This window comes from Bombus impatiens, unplaced genomic scaffold, assembly GCF_000188095.3.
Source record: "Bombus impatiens unplaced genomic scaffold, BIMP_2.2 scf_0517, whole genome shotgun sequence".
Classification (NCBI taxonomy): domain Eukaryota; kingdom Metazoa; phylum Arthropoda; class Insecta; order Hymenoptera; family Apidae; genus Bombus; species Bombus impatiens.
Genome location: NT_176936.1, coordinates 628,652 through 649,004, shown reverse-complemented (window position 1 = coordinate 649,004; position 20,353 = coordinate 628,652). Strand labels below are relative to the sequence as shown.

General features: G+C 41.2%; 1 protein-coding gene across 6 annotated transcripts in view; it reads right to left on the bottom strand.

Annotated features, from left to right (window-relative positions):
* Positions 1-16,020, bottom strand: part of LOC100748533 (unconventional myosin-XV) — a 63,435-nt gene extending 47,415 nt beyond the window's left edge. For 2 of the 6 annotated variants that reach the window (XM_012388067.3, XM_012388068.3), the window contains exons 1-3: positions 15,562-16,020; positions 8,022-8,128; positions 680-790 (exon numbers count right to left, since the gene is read on the bottom strand). In XM_012388067.3, coding sequence (XP_012243490.1) covers positions 680-790; positions 8,022-8,042 — 132 coding nt within the window. In that variant the 5' untranslated portion in view covers positions 8,043-8,128; positions 15,562-16,020. Of the gene's footprint in view, positions 1-679; positions 791-1,262; positions 3,871-8,021; positions 8,129-15,561 lie in introns of those variants that run through there. The other 4 variants (XM_033321855.1, XM_033321854.1, XM_033321852.1 and 1 more) reach the window with 4 other exon arrangements.
* Between the last annotated feature and the right edge of the window lie 4,333 nt (positions 16,021-20,353).

Below are 20,353 nucleotides of genomic sequence, written 5' to 3'. Positions count from 1 at the left end.
ATGAATTTATCCACGTTAAATAATATTCTTTGACTCATTTACATCGCCTGAAAGTCGTGCCAGCTCATAACCGCAATCCATTCGATTCCATAAATTCAACTATTTTCAACCACCCACGCTGGAACCCGGGTCAGCGCAGTTCGCAGTCACCGTTTGCCATTGTTACTGCGCCAAATTACACTAGCAAAAAGTCAATGGAACATAGTAAGAATGTCGACCGACCGCCCGAAGCAAGACTCGCTTTAAGGAAATGCAGAATAACCGGTTGTTCCTTGGCCTCGAAGTGGCCAACTAGTATTGTTGACTAGCGTATACTCTCTAACACACGTCTATGGGGTTTCTCTGGCCCTTGGTGATAATAACGTGGAGCGTAGTTTCATTGTTAACCCGTCTACGGGACAAACGGTAAATATCTGATATTTCTATTCAGTCATGAAAGAAAGGAGCGAAGTCAATCACCGAAGTTGAACGTCGACGCAAGGAACGCGTCTCTGCTTCATGCATCATAATCGAGGTTGTGTCACAGATCTTGCATAACTTATCCGGTCGATCGTTTGAATCGCGAATAATTTACGCTTCGAGCTTGTCCTGCTCCCAGTCGTCATCGCGCTCGAAGAACGGCTCATTCAGGTAGTAACGTACTTTTTACAAGAGTAAATTGAGTAAATTGATATCGTACCTTGCCGGCGATTACTGCCTGCACGGAGAGGACGTTGGCAGCCCTGTGGTATTCTAAAACCTCTCCTGGCAACACGTGGCCGACACCAGGGTCGAACCACACCAACTCACCCTGAAAAAAAGATAATTTTGTATGAGACCGGTTGAGATAGAAAATGTATGATCTCGAAACACAGTTTGTTAATAAAAGTCGCGTGAAAAGACGTAGGAGAAACTGAACGTTAGAAAATGTATTCCAAGAACAACGTTGTAATTTTGTAATTCACTTTTTTGCTATGACTGCGTTTCATAACATTTCTCAGTAAAATTTTAGCCATCCAGGTATAAGTAGGAACCAAATAATCCTGAATATTTAAAGAATTTCTTCGAGGAAGGAAATAGAAACATTAACAATTTCTTCACAAATACCATGAAGAAATTCCATCGATACAATCACGTAGATATTATTCAGTGTAATAAAATGCCAAGAATCGTGCTTAGAATCTCAGGAATTCTCCGTACCGCAATCTCGGAGGAGGGATCAAAAGAAACACGTAATTATTGTCACAGATATTTTTGTCAAAACATTTCTAAGCGATGCTAACCGTTCCCACGTTCCACGTTGGACACATCGAAACACTTTCAACCTTCGTTGTGTTCGACGAAGATTGAACTTTCCTTTTGCCAGTGCAAAATCCAAAAATCGAGGATGTAGTGATCGGTGAGTTGGATCGGCCGCTGTTTGCGTCGCTGTAAGTCCTAACATGACTGCTCGCGGACTTTTTCACGTAGTTTGATCTCTCTTTGCTCTGTTTCGACGAGATACCCGTTTCCTTGGGCAATTTTTTGTGACAGTCGATCTCTGGCGGGCTTTCGGTCGAACACTTTCTCGAACTTTTCACATAACTTGGAAGAGTAGTCGCCAACCTGGTCGCTGCACCGATCTCTCGTTGCGTTGAGCGAAAGTTTTCGGTCGGTCTGCCTTGAGACTTGGATCTGTTCTTGGTCGCGTCCTTAGACTTCGTCCAATTGCCCTCTGCTCGAGAATCGCGCCTATCGACTCCACTTTCTCCACTTACATCCGCGTTTGTTTCTTTCGATCGATCGACGTGGATCTCATCCGATTCTCCCTTTCCACGCACGTCGAAGTTCTTGTTCTGATACGACTGACTTTCTGACTGAAATTCTGCTTGAATTTCGACAGAGTCTTCGGTCTTCGAGCTGCTACGCTCTCCGTAGGTGTCCTTTGTATTCTCGATGATCCTCTTGCGCGACATGGTCCTATGACCGATGTCTACTTCACCCTCGATCCTACCATCAACACCATCTTTCGAATCAGTCTTGTTATCGTTATTCTGAAGGCTCTTCGACGTTTTTCGAGACACTTTGGCATAAATCGCATTTCGCTGGGAATTCGTTTTCATGTCAACGAGAGGCAGCGTCGCTGAATAATATGGCGTGTCAGGAACTGGATCGCGAAGATGTCTCGTAGTCGTTCGAAACTCCACGTCCACGGCTCTTTCTCTCACGTGTATGCTGCCAGGTTTGGGATACCTGGACAAGGTGCTCAAAGACGCAATTGAACCCCTTAGAGTGCCAGTGTTGGATGGCAAAGAGGTTTTTCTTCTTCGTATTCTTCCGTAGACCGGCGGCTCTTTTCTCACCGCATCCTTGGCCAGCCTAGGGCTGGCCCAATCTTCTCCGATTCTAACAGATCTCGACGTGTGAATTATCTTGGGCAAGGTCGATGGTCTCGGCACAAGGCCGCGGGTAATGTCCTGCAGCTTGCTAGTGACTGCCAGGAAATCACAGACTGACCTGGACTCTCTCTCGTCCTCTTTGCCCCACCCAGGGTTTCTCGGCCTCGGGACATTCTTTAGGAAACTGGAGGAGGATTTCGCTGTGGCACCTTTCACCTCTGAACTTTCTACCTTCTCCTCACCGTGACTTCTTCCTCGAGAAATGCCTACTGGTATATCCACGCTCGCTCTTCTACGTAATATATCCTGTCTGGAGATCTTTTTGAATCCCTGCGTCGCTTGAGCCGTCTTGGTTGCGTCCTTGTGTGATCTTTTAGCGATCGAAGGTAGCGTTCTTGGTCTTTCTTCTTGATCCTTATCGAGATCCACGGTACGTTTCCAACGATGACGCAAGACTTCGGAAATTTTTGAAGGATTTTCGTGTTCCTTGCTGTACCTTCGCAAAATCTCTTTTCGAGACACCGCGACGTCTCGTGGAATGGTGTGACACGCCTCTTGTCCGGGCGATTTGCCAAGTTTGAGGGCGGATTCCGGCGTGGCACCTAGGTCCAGATTCTTTGGACGACCGGAAGTCGGATGCCTCTTAACGCGTTCCGTCGATCCGCTGGAATTTGGAGCGGAATTTGTATCTGGGTCTGGGCCGGTGGAATTATGCAATGCGCGTCGAACGGATAACGGTTCCACGTCGGCGTAGAAAGCTTCCGAGCGCGTGTTTCGTGACGAAAACCGATTCTTCGAGGTCGACGATCGCGTAGACCTGCGCTCGGCTTTCTTGTTGCACGCTATCGCGGGCTCCATGTTGCGCGTATACCGGTCAGCGTTCGATTTTAATCGACATTATCGACTTTCTTCGATGCTGACCGCGCAAAATCCCAATGAAGGCGAATCGGAAGCGAGTCCAATCGTTCAGGGATCATTCAACCGGCAATCTTCGTCGACATCTTCGAATTTTCTTCGCTCCAACGATCCGCGCGATGAACTCCAAGTACTAACGAGTTACGCGGAGGCTTGTTAGAAGTCATTTGATAGCATGGAAAGCTCTTGTGAGTCATCCAGTTTGCCACTTTCTATCCCGAGGAGTGGTAACTGCTCGTAAAACACTGGAAATGGACGATCGACCCGTTTCGACTCGCGGTTAGAAACATTCCAGAGACAACGGTATGCTCTGTTGAAGACATTTTTAAGGGCTACGCTAATGGGAACGCCAATTAAATCACAAACAGGCCACGAAGCACGTAATTCACCAACAGGGGTTTCAACGCGTGCTAGTTTCATTTAACGCCGATTAACAGCCGGCTACTGGGAATTTGCCTGAATAAACCTGACCTTCTTATCAGATTCGATCGTACGAGTTTTGTTAACAGTTTCTTGTCTGACCGGAAACTAAGCACCAGCTCCTAATATCGTGTAGTATGTGTGTAGTTGTAAATCGTCCATATTTTTATCGTGTGAATATTTTTCTATTGCAAATCAAATAGCAAGTTAGTTGCTCGAGGTAAAGATTAATATAAAAAGTCACAAGTTCGGTTCGCTTCGTTCATTTTATTTGAGGTTATATTATATGTATTTTCTTCGCGTCCTGTCTCTCTTTACCGCAAGTAAATGCAAACTGCTACAGGGTTCAAGGTTGGCAAACAGTTAAGATCCCTGTAGAGTATTCTTTCTATTTGCAGAAAGCTTGTGCAAGCATGACCTGGCTCGTAAAGTCGTCCCTGTAGAATACCATCTAGTCAAAAGCAGACGTCAGTGACCTTGCTTCCATTCTGTGTCAGTATCATCACGATGATTCGAGTATCTTCTCGAGACAGACTTCCTTAGGAATTACCATAAATCCTTGTTATTTATTTTTGTTGTCAGAAATCATGTGCTATTTTTCCAATAGACGAGACGAGCTATCCGTAAATGATGCTTGAGACAAGCATTGTAAGAGACTATTTATCATTGAATGCACCGTTTGAGCGACAAAGTGATTATTGAAAGACACGAGTAGTCTGAAGTTGGAGTCGTTGGAGAATCTACACACGTACGGTCAAGATTTGAGACAATCACCGGGCACAATACCGTCACGCATTTTCAATTCAGTGTAAAGAAGTCAGCAGGCCACTGAGACGATTACTATTGGGCACATTGGGTCATCAGTCTCGAAAAATCTGTGCTGTTGCTTACATAGAATGCGTTAACGGTCTTCCAATGGGACGTTTTGGGAATACGTGCACGTAGATGTTGTCAGCCTCAGAAATCTTTTATACACTTGTCACTCGAGATTTAAATAGCTATGAATCTATTTAGTTCCTCGATCGTTCTTCTTAGATCGTTCTTCTTTGTCCTTTTTATTACATACGACATCGTAATTAAATACTTTCCAACACGTGTCTTTCAAATCACGTTTTAAACACGTCTGACATAGATACTTCAATTCTACACCCTCATCGGAAACAAAAGAACAAAAGAATGGAGCTATGCACTCTGCTATTGACAGTTCGTGGAATTTTCTATTTGCAAGCGCAACTCCTCCGCGACAGTCGTCTCCACGCGTCCCTCCTCTTCTCGATCCCGCTGTCCTTCGACTCGTTTCACAAGCTAGTTTCACGTACAAACACGTTCCACCATATTCGTCGATAAACATCGCAAACTATACCCTTCTCGCTGTGACACATCCACCGTGAACGGAACCCGAAAACCTTTTGAAAAACTTTTACTCTAGGTCGGGGATTTCCTCGATCCGCGCTACTATTTCTCGATGGAAAACCTATCATCGAAACGGGGCCAAACGGAAACTTTACAAAACCACTGCCTTGAAACACAAATTACATGTTGACGAACGATAAAATAAAGTGGTAGCGACGGCCTAAATTTTATTCACCCTTCGGTACGCCAGAGGGAGGTAAGGGAAAACTTGTTGGTTTAAACGAAAAGGTATCGAGTTCCACGATCCGGACGCGAGGATGTTCGATGCAACACTGGAAGTTATACGCCTCTTCTCCGCAACAATTGCTGTGTATGCACAGTGGCGTATACTTGTTTTTAATTAAGCCACCGGATAATTGGCCAATCGTGGCTACGTGTCTCCGCGAAACCGTTCCTCCGGTTTTCCTTTCGACGAACGGTCTAAGACGATCTAACAGGCAGCTACGCGGATAAGCTGAAATATTGCGAAACCATGACGGTTCGAGCGAACATTTTTCGTCCACTTTCCATGGAAACAGAGGCGAAAGAAGAGGTGCTGGCGCCAGTGGATCGAAGTGCTTTGGGGTGGAACCAAGCGTGCCTCTCTTCTTATATAAATTACGCGCTAAATACGCCTACGCCTACGTGGAGCTAGGCTACTTGGATATAGGCTTTGCCCGCCGCGAACGGGAAGCGATTCTCTAACTAGCCACCGTGGCGAGTTGCAGAAGCGGCTTCGCCTGTCGATGGTAAAAACCGATTGTGTTCGCAGAACCGTTCAAACCGCGTTCATACGAGTTTATCGTAGAGAAAACCGATCGAGATCGCTCTGAAGTTGTTTCACCGCGATTCTTTTCTTTCTTTTTTTCTTTTTTCTTTTTTTTTTTTTTTTAATATTCGTCTAGCAAAGTGTCTACTCGAAAGATTTTTGTGGTTGTTTATTTCTTGTATTTGATGTGTTGGCTCCGTTGCTGACTTGTTGTTCTGTTAGTCACGTGTGCCTCATTCAGTTAGAATATTTCGGTGTTGGAAGAAACAGTGTTAGTAATTACGATGAGTAAGTGAAACTACCTATGTGAAGTTTTTTTTTTATTGTATAATTTAGATTTTAAAAGGTTTCGAGTTAAATATGTGATGCGAGTCGTGAATAATTTGCAATGGAAAAGAATTTTTTTAAATTGTTCTCCTCTTCCTTGATAGCAAAAGTGAGGTAAAGTTAGGTACGCTGTCGGAGAGAAGAAGCTCGTTGGAAAGTTTCACCGATCGCGATGGATGAAGTTAATGGAGAAGCGAGGCTGTTACAAATATTCGAAATAATTTTCTCCGGGCAGATTCACCCGCGTTCTCACTTTTATTCGAGTCAGTATTACACGGGTCCAATCATGAGTAATGAGCCCAAGAATAATTGAGGAAGGCATCGTCGTCGACTAGCGTAACCAATATCATAGGAAATTGAAGTAACGTAACAGAGAGGAGAGACTCATCGGTTCAGCCTCGATAATTAATACGCCACATTTCCTTTTCTGATTATTGAATATTATACTGTGGACTTGGTTTTATCTTTTCTCTTTTCTAGATGGTACATCGATCAGAAAATTCCTAGTCTCTAATGATCGATATATTCTGTCGTATATTTCGTGGGACTTGAATATGAATATTTACCACGAACTTTCTTAAAATAATGGAAGCATGTATTCGATGCAAAATCGATAAAAGATATTCGACCTTAGTTCGAAAGTTCGGTCTTATTCAGCTTAGAGGTAACCTAATTCCAATTACTTAATTCTAGTCTTTACACAATGTTTTTAATAGTTTAATATAACATGTAATAATATTTTATAGTAATAATATATAAATATTACGAAAGAATTCGTTGCTGACAAAATTTTAGACAGTTTTCGAAGAGAGACTTGTCATATTTTTAGTAAATGAAGAAAGTTATTGGAAGCACCGATACGTAGATTATTTCATAAAATGTCCATTCCATTGACATACATTACCTTCACGTTTTTCTTATATTTGGTTACAAACTTTCCGATTAATTCAATACTTTCTAATAAATTCCTTCTTTCGAAACGAACGCTTGTGTTACTCTTCAACAATCAATTCAAAGAATAAAAACGAAAACTGCTTTTATCGTGTTACAGCGGAGCATTGTGCTCGATTGTATCTCTCACGAGCGATTGGAGCATGCAGAATTCTTCATTAAACAATCGAGCTCCATTTGTTCTCCGGCTGAAAGATATAAGTTACACAAGCTGTATAGTTTCACGTGAGAACCATTTCTCTACTATACGATCCGCGAAATGTTGCATGTTGGTAATTTCGTGGAACGTTTCGTTTTTCATATTTTCGTATTGTCCGTAGAGCAGCGAAGCGAGAAGCAAATTATATCGTAGTAAAACGTATCCGAATAGGAGCTGCGAATAGAGCGCGACTAGGTCGCCGGACGAGGCAACGCGAAGCGCAAAGGCATTCGAAAGTGGCTGGCTTGCACGGCGACGCAATTGCGTGTGCACAGATCATTGACTCCAACCACGCAACAATCCTCGCTACGATCCTGACCACGTAAACATTGTGCAACCACGCAACAAACAGTATACACCGCTTCTTTCTAATGAAAAAATCTTCGTGCATTTTTTAATCGCGTTTTATTCGGTAATTGTATTTTAAATAGGTTTGACCACACAGATTAGCGGTTCTAAGCACGCAAAGATGATTATGTAAATATCTTGCAGCATAAAAACGGAACACGAGACGGTGGTTTAAAAGAAAAGTATCTCGTTGTTTTGTGACTCAGGAAATGTGTTTTAAGACTATCGGATTAAGAGATGATTCTGTAATCGTTTTGCATTGAGTTTGTGATTCAAAGAACTGCAGAAAAAATGGTATGCTGAAATTAGACAGGCAAGGTGTAGTATATAAAATGTGACTCACCTTTTGCCACTCGGCGTACATCTTGAAATAATGTTAAAGAACTGTCCAAAAAGAATAAGCTACCCTCATTTTGCAACGTTGCAGGTGAGGTTGTTGGTCTCTGCCTGCTGCAAACAAAAAAAAACGAATTCTGTTATTATTGTAGTTCGATCAAGAAGATAAGAATTATAAAGAAACTAAAGAAGATACATAATTGATGTTTGCAGCTGATTGAACGAAACCGATATAATCGTTGTTTCATAGAAAGTAATTGCAGTACTTCATTTTAAATTATACTTAACCAAATAGATAAAATGTAATCAACTGTAAAATATTTGTAACAAAACGATCTCTTGCAACTGCTACAAAAGAATTAAAGACTTTACTGTTTTAATTGCGAAGAAACAGGATCGACTAAAGCGTAATTGCTCGTGGTACATCATTCTTCGCTCGAGTCCTTTTAAAACTACAATCATCCGGTGTTTTGTAATGTATATTCCATTTTTGTACAAATTCTATTTATCCTCTGTTCACTCAACTGTGTAAATTGCTAAAGTTCTAAAAGTCGTCCAAGTCGAATAGACATGAATACAAATGGACGAATACTATTAACACTAATTTTATGTGTATGAATGGTTGTAAATCCAAATTTACAAAGCAAAGGAAACTAAACAAAGCTTCGAAAGCTTGGATTATCTAAATTTTATTGGAAAGAAGAAAGCGCTCTTCGCGCAACGACATTTTTCTGCTGATCAGTTATATCAGAATACGAGAATCACAGAATTGACGCACAAGACGAATCGTAAACGAGCCGATCGACGTCATAAGCTCTGCAAACGCGTGATCGGAAAGAGTAATATGTTTTTACGAACCGGAAGCACCTTGCAGCGGTTGATTATTATTCGAGTTCCGGTGTCAATGGCAGTCAACGCTCGAAGCAGCGGTTTAAGAAGAAAAATTCGATCGGAGTTCGAACTCTTCCATCTTCCGCTTCAACATATCGAAGAGCGATTAGGTACACGGATCGTGTCTTTAGATTTTAGGATGTGGAGGGAATATAAAATGATCGCACGTTTGACATCGTATTTACTACGGAGAAGAATCGACGAATTCTACCATGGTCGCTGGTCAGCTCACGTCGACCTTGAATTATGTTCAACCAATTGGAATGCGGATTTTTTGAGTCTGTGAAATCTGTTGGCACACCGAAAAAAGCGGTTGGCAGATTCATCGCGCGTTTATTATTTTGGAAGCAGCGTTGGACAATATCTAACTTTCAATTACTACGATAAAATGGAAGGAAATCTAGTTTTTAATAATATATTACGTATTCATATACATAAAATAACATATTAATTGCATTTGAATCAAAAATTAATAATTGGTGACGATCGGTATTTTCAATTAACGGATGATTGATGGCCAGATAATATTTCTAATCACCGGTTGATGACTAACGTTATCGATCGATTAAATGAATCGAGATGCTTTACAATTAATTTCTTTCATATCGTAGTCCATTAATCAATCTACCAATCGATCAAATTAAAAATTTCATCACGCTGCTGAAGAATTTGACATTTTGAAATTTTTCTAAATTTTGCGACATTGATGCAGCTCTTCAGAAAATATCGTTCGCGTGGTAAGTCATTGATATCCATCGCGTGGCGTTTCAGAAACACCGGAAATGTCGCAAAGTGTTTTGTATTTGCGTGAAGAAACGGTAGCTCGATTCAGAAAATTGAGATATCACGTTACGTTTGTATGAATCATAATTTCTGCTGGAAGAAGGAAAAAGGTTCCCGTTTTCCCCTATGCATTTGGAAAGCGATCACCGCTGAAATCGATTGAGTCGCGTTCCTGGAATACCGGAACTGTCGCAAGAAAATGATCTCCACCGTGAATGACGAAGAAACGACAATCGGTTCTGCCTTTTTTCCTCTCAGTCTGTGTCGATCATAAACGAGAACGATAGCGGCTGAAATACTCTATGCTGTTTATTGTTAAGGAGAAAGTGGAAGAAAAGTTTAATCCACGATGCGTAAAATTTCCGTACGCTGATAGAATATTTCAGCATTGCAAATTGAAACGTCCGAGTTGCCTCACAGATTTAGTACATCCGTGAATGGAATGAATGAATTTTGGAAACGTTACGAATTGGTAAACTACCGAAATCTCTTTTCACATCAACGCAAGAATACAAAAAGTTGTTGAATATTTTAGAAAACCAGATATCAAATTTTAAATTACCAAGTGACAAGTCTGAACGCGGGAAATTCAATGTTTCATAAGTGCAAATTCTGTTTTCAATCTTGTATTGAATACGAAGTACAGTAGTACTTCAAACCGAGATATTTCACCGCCTCGTACCATTGACATTTTATTCTCGAAGGATCGTGTCTACCATTCGTTTATCATTTAGTTTGCTATATAACTCAGAAAACGATTGTGAATACAATGGCAGCCGATAAAGTCTTCGCGGTGTATTTTAATACCAAAGATATACTGAAGTTGTTGTCCTTCTTATCGATACCGTAGCATGACGAAGATAACACGAAAATTATTGGAGAAAAGATTTCAGAAACCACTGGCACATACCAGTGTTTCGAGAAATACACCTAAATTACGAACAGCTTTTGGAAATAATTTATCGCATTTAAATCAATTGGTATAAAATGCACTGTCTACAAAAATACAGGATTCTGTTTGTCGCCCGATAGAAATCTGTTTTGCCAACTACTATTCATCTAGAATCTTCCATTCCACGCTTCTCGTCTTGATCCAATGTGTGCCACCCACGATCGCACGAAAATGTCTTTCGTTGCAGCACTGATTATGTTCATCAATAACTAACTTTCTATTGCGACACAGACTGGCAGCTGGTTTACGTTACCGATAAAACGGATTGTTACCACCTACTACCTCTCGTCGTTCATCCAACGATCGGTCATAAACATTTCAATGTCAGTGTAAAAAGATATTTGCACGTAACAATCTTCGCCATTTTCTTCGTCCCAGTCAATGGGACGCGTTTAAGGATAGAAGAAAGGACAATGGACAATCGATGGTGTCGAAAGGCCAAATTGCCGCCGCTATTGTTCCATCGTTTCGTCTCAGCTACGCCTCCTTCTATTCCATTCTCGGTTGTATACCATACGCGACGAATCTTCGTAGACACGAATCTCGAAGAGAACCGAGTGACCGCCAGGCTGACTAACGAAATTAGCATAAGATTGCAAAATACATTCCAGCGTGAGTACCGCAGAAGGACACCAGGAGGTAGTACTTTTACTCGACGATTTGTTCGCATGATCGATGCTCGCGACCGTGTGCACACGCATCTGTAGTATCTGCACCTCTGGCTAGCTGCTAGAGTTAACGACACGTTATGAATCACCCGTATCAGAGTCGTCGATTCGACTGTTTTCTATGTTTGCGGAGCGAATATACGAGCCTCTCTGAATTATTAATGAGACGAGTCGTGTAAAGAGATTGTTTGGACAGGTGCGAAGAGGAGAAAAGGTTCTGTTCCTTTCTTTTCGTAAAAATTGTCCAAGGTTTAAGCGGGAAGTGAGATGTGCGATATTTGTCAAAGTTGTTACCGATCGTCGAACTCTAACAGGATCGAAATGTGCATTTTGTTGACAGGGGAGAAAATTTTAAGATATAGTTTTGGTTAGACTGAGGAAAATTTGGTTTACAAATATCCGTAATATAGTGCAAACACATATCAGCTAATTTAAATATTTTATAAGTGTCTGAGAAATTATGATTGTATGAAACAATGTGACATATATCGATATGGAGTATTATCTCTGATAAAATTGATGGAGTTGGGAAATTTCTAAGAGTGAATCGTGTGATATATTGCGGCGAAATGAGTTTCTAAATTTAGTACTAGCAGTTTAGTAGGTGTATCTAGTTCCTGTATACTCGGTAGTAACCGTTATGTGCGGTAGATAGCAGGGACGATATTGCAAATGTAACAGGTATTATATCAAATTTAAATTTTATGATCCAGCTTAATATTTTCTATAATATCGAGTCGATACAATCGACATTTTTTAGGAAGATTACTATACCTTTTTCTAATCTAGTGATTTTTCAATCTGCAACTTGCAAAATCTTTATCGACTAATATTAGATACTAAATTTATCATTTCACTGTTTACAGTAGACATCCCATTAGAAATCATTATGAGTTATGGAAAATTCTTTTTTGAGAATGATGACCACGCGATATTAGAATCAGAAGGTCTTTACGTACAACGGTAGACCCGTCCCAGAAAATGATACGAAATTACAGCGACAAATCGTCATTGCAGCTACGATACGGTGAAATAAGTTTTCAGGGCACCGAATAAATTGCCTTCCATTTCGTTGAAATGGATAATTTGCTCCTGTCAAATCGTTCAGCAAGACAAATTGTGCGTCACAAAACGCGAACGTTGCGGAACAAAAGCAAAAAAAAAAAAAATGTTTTGTCGTTCGTTAAAATATTGTTCCATGGTAGCGTCTCGTTATTCATTGTTTCGTGCACTGTACTTTTCTTCTTCTCAGTTGAAAAATTTATATGATTCTGAGAAAACATAGACAAGTAGGATAGGTATCTTTCTTCCGAAACAATGAGTCGATCTTTAAAATATCGTCGTGAAAAAATATAAAATCCTTTATCATTTTCCTTTCGCTGATTTCTTGTGCAGTGCTAACGACATTCCTACGCAACTCTCGTGTTTCGTAGCTCATAGCATTATTCTTGATACAGTTATTAACGACCAATTACATACAGCCTGATCGTGATGAAGGTAGATCGGCGGTGTATTGTCTTTTGTTTGCTTTTGACGTACGCTTCGATAGCTTGAGAAATATTCGAACCTTAAATTACTCGTTGATTTCTTCGCCGATATAATGTCTTGCGTTGTGCGGGAATTGTTGAAAATTTCACATGGTAATCCCGGTTCATGTGTCAAACGTATTTAATCGCGTCTGGTCACATACTGTATATTCAAATTTCATACTAATGAATATTCATTGTTGAAACTAGCGCGCTGACATTATCGTGTTTAGACGAAAAATAAAAGATCGGAACACACCTTTGATTTCAGCTTTGGCAATAAAGGTGAGACCGATCTTATTTATCTTGTCAAGCCGTGAAAGATTTCTTGCAAAGGTGGAGGTTGAGGCACGTTGTTGAATCAAGCATTCAAGAGTATCGAACGGCAGATTTTTTTCTGAGGTGGAGGCACGAAGCCGAATCTAACATCGAAAAGAATCGAGGTCAGACAGAGAAAGCAGCAGCTCGACTACGGTGATACAAGGATCTTATGTAATTCATAATCGCGCCTCTCCTTTATCGAAATAAAAGACACGCAAGAGATTACTTATCTCCGTCGGGATCGTTGTAAATTACAAGTAGAATTTGAAGCAATTTTGTTGGAACAGAAGAAGAGGAATATTTAAGCATTCCTTGCATGAAATAAAACGTGACATTTGCATTCAGAAGTTCGAAGGATTTAGTTATCAGAATGTTAAATATATCATGAATATCGTCAATTCGTGTTGATTGATAAAATTCGTCAACGAAAGACCGTCTATCATATTTCACAGAAAAACTGTTTTCGAATTTTTATTTTTATTTTCATCGGATTACACCTTCGATTAGATCAATGTTCCATTGAATAAATCAAAACACCGTTGAATTGGATTCCTAGGAATTAAGCCAAAGGCTGAATTAGTTGAATAGTAGTTTAATATTGGCTGAAATGTTCGAACGGTTTAGTTAGGTACTCGGTATTACTTCCAATTAATTCGAGCAAGATTTTCCAATGCCGCGGGATTATTTCGCAAATATCGTCGACGGTTGTGCAAATATTTGCAGTTATCCGTAATTGGGAGAAGTTGGTATGCCCGTTCGTTGAAAGTTCGATTGCGAGTGATATGAAACGAGTTAAAATTCACGGTGAAAGTACTTCCTAAAGTCTTACTTTCTTATCGATGCACTGATTGGAAGTTTTAAGAGCGACAAGCGTAACAAGCGTAATTAACATCCACTCGGAATTTCCTAATTCACTATCGCTATTGGATTGAAACAATATGTTCTACGAATAACACTTCTTCGAGTGTTTGATTTATTCACAATTATCTGTTATCTATGCATCTGTTATCGCTGCTGCGTTGATTTCTTCATTTATATAAACAGCGTGATCATATTCCTGAGCGCTGAGAATAAATAAAATTCGTCAGAAACAGGCAAGTCTAGTTATACTGGATCGATCGAATAACAGCAGGTTCAGAAGAAAAGATCGTAAAAGCAAACTGTGTATATTTTATCGGATTCTCTTAACATTCTGAATAAATAGGGAGGGAGAACTTTTCGCTGCATCGAATAGCAGTTCATTAATTAACTACTACTCCGTTTGCTAACATCTTTTCAACGCGTTCGAACTTCTGCGTGACATGAATGAATGTTAATAACGGGACACTATCTTTCTCCAGCAACAGCGGGAGGTCACACGATTCACTGTCCTTGAATACTTTCGCCTAATCTGGCATCTACCTCAAACTGTATCTTGATCATGTTACGGAAAAGTTAATCGAAAATATACCAAATCCTATTGGTTGATTTACGAGACAGAACTTGAATATTCCTGCTCGACTGTGTTCAAGTTTTCGGAAAATAAAATGTTGCTCCAGATGTTTTCAGCAAAAATATTCAATTTAATTCAATGGGAAGTCTAAACTATATTCGGAAACATTGAAATGTTTAAATCCTGTAACTGAAAAAATTTCTCGCCCCAAAAAACATTAGAATTCATTATCCAGCTTCAATTCCATTATCCAGCTAGCATCATTATAAATAACTGTGATCACAGCGTGAGCATTAGCTATGACTCAGAAGACAGTCGGATAAACAATATAACGAGGATTGCTTCTTCGATAATCACCAGCTATCGCCATGGTAATTTACTTGTACGCTTCCTATACCTGAATTCCATAAAATCTACGTATTCTGTCTACTATCGGGCATCTTTATTCATCGACGCCCGATTCCAACGAACCGTTCGTTCCCTTTCCCCCAGCAACCATTTTACAACAACCTCCACTCGTAAAACGAATAATCTATCGTAGCATGGTGTGCGTGGTGTATGCGAGATCGTGAGAATTCCGTTGTCTCCGGACGAGGAACTGGTCTGCCTCGATCGGCAACGTGACACAGGGAGCGTGCTCGAAACTCCATGTTTATGGCAGCGAAAGGATACGGGCCTGGAAGGCACGTCCAATGGCATTCGGACTGGCTCACAGCATCCGGACGACCGAGGAATACCTGGCGTAGCTCGAGTGTCACGGGTGCACCGCGCCATTTTAAAATCGATCAGCCAGTACACTGGTCTCCATACGAATATACATCCGCAAATATAGAAACGGGGAAGACGTAAATGAGAGAAAGAACGCATAGAAAAGTCCCACGCGATAAAGAACGCGTTGCGGACAAGGGCGCATGTCTCGACCGCGCATCGATGTCTCCAAGCGGCATACCCGTGTAAACGATGTTTCTACTCACTTTGCTAGCTTCCTCGGTGGTCCAGGTCTCCCTGATCCGACTTATCGACGCAATCCCTTCGATACAGAACGATGTCACGAGAATCGTTTAAAGCACAGGGAGACAGAGTAGTTGGTTCACCGATGATGACGTGCATGCGATCACGAAGCAGAGCCACGAGGATCCCTCGGAGGATGGTACGGGAGCGGTTAACAAAGGAGAGGAAGGTGGAAAGGAGAAGTGATACAGAGAGGAAAACGAAGGCGCGACCGGTGCGGGTACCGAGGAGGATCGATGGAATCCTCGAATCAATCAGGATCACACGTTTATTTTCACGAGTATGTCACTTGAACTTGCCGCTGAAAGCGGTGGACGTCGTCCTTCCAGGACACCTCGAACGTCTCGTTTCTCTTAGTAATTCGAGCGTTCCCGGACGACCGGACACCGACTGCGTTCTCAACGCGATTCCGGATCGTGGTATGCGGTCGCTCGACCTCGCCTAAGAAGACTTTTAGTTCGCGTCGCCAACGATCGGCGCCACCGTACACTCCTCCTGTACCGTTACACACATTACAGGTGGCTCGTGGCACTGTCGACGCGTGGATTCGTCGGTCCCCTCTCGTTCTCCATAGGTGGCTATGTTTTACCTGTTCCTCGGGTGTCGTTGGGTTCACCGACGAGACGATCGTTACAGGTGTGTGCAGGTGCATACTTGGGACTACCTGCGTTTCCCAAATATATACGCCAGTTCTCTCGCAAAAGGAACACCCCAAAGAGGTCGTCTAATCGGCGGCCATTGTCCCCGTATGGGACTCCTGAGGCCGTGCTCGGTTTCCAGGCTGCTTTTCACTTTTGCTCGAACCGGGTCTCTCACGAGCACGTGTTAACGAAACGGTGTGGGGTCGAGCTCGAGAATCGGGGAAATGGGTAATGCTAATACGACGCGTCGATGAAATCTTCTGTTCCCCCTTTTTTTTCCTTTTTGATCTCTGCAGAAAAGTAGCTGCAGGATTGTTTGTATAGGATAATGACGAAATAACTGTATTTGTTTGCGCAGAACTTGGCAATTTATCAATTTCACTGTTGACGTTAGAACTTGAAATTTGACGAATGGTTCGTACTTTTGATCCGTGTAAATATAGATAAGCAAATTGATAGTTAACGGGCAATGGAATTTCATAATTGATTCCACGGATTCTTGTGTTTTTAGTAGATGTATAACCTACATACTTTGTTTGCTAAAGAGGTCAATAATGTACATTATTATTAGGTTATTCTATGTTAATACGGGTATACCCTTCGTGCGTCTATTTGTAGATCAGAAATGCGAACACCTGCAACACCTTAGCATTGATATGTGACTAATGTACCTTGGACTTCCACTCACGTCCTTCCAGTTCCATCCGTATGATTTCTTGAACGAAACATTTTATATGCTCGTAGATTTATTTTCCATTAATAAAAAAATCTGATACAAATTCTGTAATAAAATATTTTGTCATTATAAATTATATCCTAGTTTATCGTTGGAAATCGTACTATTTCATACACAGTTAGCTGATAAGTTTGTTTTGGAATTTTCCTTGAATCCGTTGTCGATATTGGAAAATTATTTTGGGACTGTTTTGTTCGCGATTAAGTATACAGTAACCTGTAAAAAACTATTATAACTACAGAGGATATAAGTTAGCCGTATTGGTTGCTAACAAAGACGGACGTTTGGTCGTTTAGTTCTCATAACGTTTGTTGGTAAGGTAGAAGTCTAAAATCCCATACTATTGGAAAACTGTGGAATTCTTCATAGAAATTATTGAATATAAAAGTTATTGCACAGCATTAAATATTTAAGTTTGAAGTATTTGCTTTAATAGTAGTTTAAGTAAAAGAAGATAAACTATAAACTACGATAAAGAAATAGTTGAATTTCAATAAAGGAACAGCAGTGTATGAATCAAGTAAATGTAGATGACGCCCGTATGAACTATCTAAAATTCCTATCATACATCACTTGAATATATTTACATATATAAAACATTAAATTTTCTCCATTGTTTAAACAAATTAAAGATACCAAGACACATCGCGATTCATTGCAGTTTGACAAAAACAAATCTTTTCAAATACCATTCAGTTTCCTTTTTCTGATAAGATTATCAAACCGTTTATCAGGGACTTTTCAAATATTGAGTGATTCTTCAGTGAAAATCCATGCACGTGGCTGAGCAAGATAAAATTAACATCGAATTACACTAACCCACCAAGTGGCTTCGTCCATTTTAATATCCTCAAGGATAATACGTATTAGTCACTTTTTCATTTATCTACCCATTCTGCAATAATTTATTCATTTAAAACTATCTTGAGACACTATTCTCAAATGTTTATATTTGTATTTCTTCGATGATTTTTTTGGTCGGTAAATCGGCTGTACCGTACTTCTGTCAGAAATGGATTTACTTATGGAAATAAGTCGAAGGGAAAGCTACAGAGTTGCCAGAGTGCGTGTGTATTTCATGTAGCCTGACAATTTTTCTATAGATTCAAAGAATTATTGTAATTCAGCTACACGAAGCGCGATACCCTTCTTCGATTGATATGGATGAGACGGCCCGACTTTTGATATACGCTCGATTTGAAATGGAAAATCATGCCTGGATTGGATTCGCACGTGAGCTGAAATAAAGTTACATCGGCAGGTTTAAGCCCCGCTATATTTGCCTGTCCTGCGTATCGATACTAGTTCGGCATAATACGTGTGCTAGAATTTATATGGTGCTTGTTACAGGAAGCCCAGTATTCGACATGCATAAAATTAATAATCGTCCGATGAACCGGGTTACTATTTTTATTCAGTTCAACGTTCTTTCTAAAAATGGGAAAAGAAACTAGAACGTCTGGTCGAAGAAATGTCTAAAGAAACTTGCATATTATTAGCCAACTAAATAAACAGCTTCGATATCAATTTTTTGTAACGAAACTTGTAAAATCACAAAATCTCCACGACAAATTGTTAAAAAAGAAAAAAAACGGAAAAAGAAAAGAAGATCGAGGTAAAGAGAAGAGAAAGCGTGGTCGTGAAAAGCGCAGCACGCGACGAGCTTTATTCCCCCAGAAACTTCACTTCTCGCCTCGGTTGTTTCACCGACATTGCGTCGAACTAATTTCAAAGTTACCCGCCGTTGGCCGGCATAAAATTAAGAAAATCTATCCGCGAGGCCGGAAGTTCCCATCGAAAAGAAGCCACGGCACCACAATGAATATGAATACCAAGTTTTAGAAGAAAACCGTAGGTATAGCCCACTGATGGTGAAACTCAAGGGGAGCAAAAAGGGAGAGGTGGTAACAGAAAGAGAAAAGAAAGGCGAGCGGACGCGAGCCAGTCCCTGGCAGCAACTTAAATTGACTCGATAAAAGTTCGCGGAATAAAGCGGCGCTGGGCTTCGCCACTATATCAGAAACATCTGCCAAACGTTATTACAACTTTGAATAAAGAACGGCGCCGGACGGGGGCGCGGAGGGGGTGCTAACCGTTCGGAGAAAGAGAGGAAACTTCCTTTTCTCGTGGCAACGACGACGACCGCGACCAGCCAGAATCTCGCCCTCATCCCTCGCCGTGGCGAAAACTTTTTCGCTCCTCGACCGTGAGAACTTCCACGATAAATCAAGCCGTTATTTTAATTTTTCCAGAGGGGGGCTGCGTATATTAGCCACGGCACGCCATCCTTGTTGCTTGATGTCGCCATTCCTTTTAATTTCCACGATACGGTCTACCATTCCTTCGTCATTTTTGTATCGCTTCTACGAAGACGAGCACAGAGGGTATCTATCGTTCATTGGTCGCTTGTTTCTCAAGTGCGTGGAACGATATGTAGATCTGTATAATATACTAGAAGAAGACGCTTTGCTTTTGTAACTTACGGTGTTTGATAGATGAGATTGGGAAGGTTCGAAGGCGAAGAGACTGTGCACAAAGATATTTATATAGTCATCGTCATCGGGTATAATACCTTGGCAGCTCCGATTCATAGGGGGTTCTCTATTGAAAGAGGAATTTTTTCCACAGAGGAGATAGCACGACTAACGGTATGAAAGATTGAATAGCCTGTTCTGATTAAACCTCGAACGATCGTTGGAATTGCAAGAAAACGATTCGTGAAGCGAATCAATTAAAACCTCGGGCAACTGGGTGTCGGCGGATGGTACGATCGGCCGAGGTAGAAACAAACAGACGAGCGAGCACCGATACCTTGTATCTCAATTTATAATACAATCGCTTCTTCCATGGAGCTTTTCAATGGACCCGTCGATCTCCTTGGAGCGACCATTTACGACGTGAAATCGTGGAGCCTGACGATTTCACCAGAGAAGAAGCGAACGAGAGGGAGAAAGAAGGAGAGAAGGGAAGAAGGAAAAAAGGAGAAAGCAAAGGGATCGTAAAGAGAAGAGAAAAAAAAAAGAAGTACGCCACGTTCGTATCTGTGCTGGGATCTTTTGTGGTAGCTTCTGGTCTTGGAAGCATCGACGAAACTCCTCGACGTTCAAAGCTGATATCTTTTGATCGGCTACCTTCCTTTCAGCAAGATATAGACTTCTCTCTTGACTCGTCCTCCTTCGATCCTCCCGTTCCTCGTTTCTTCGCTCTCTTTAACGTTCCTCGGTCACGTCCTCGCGGTTTTGTTCGACAAACAAGCCGATGATTGTTGCGGTCGGGCCTGCGCTCCTCCTGGTGGCACGCCATTTCGCGGTTACTGTGAAAAATCCATTATCGCCGCGTCTCGGCCGAGAAACGCTCCGCTCTGCTCGCGAGATCATT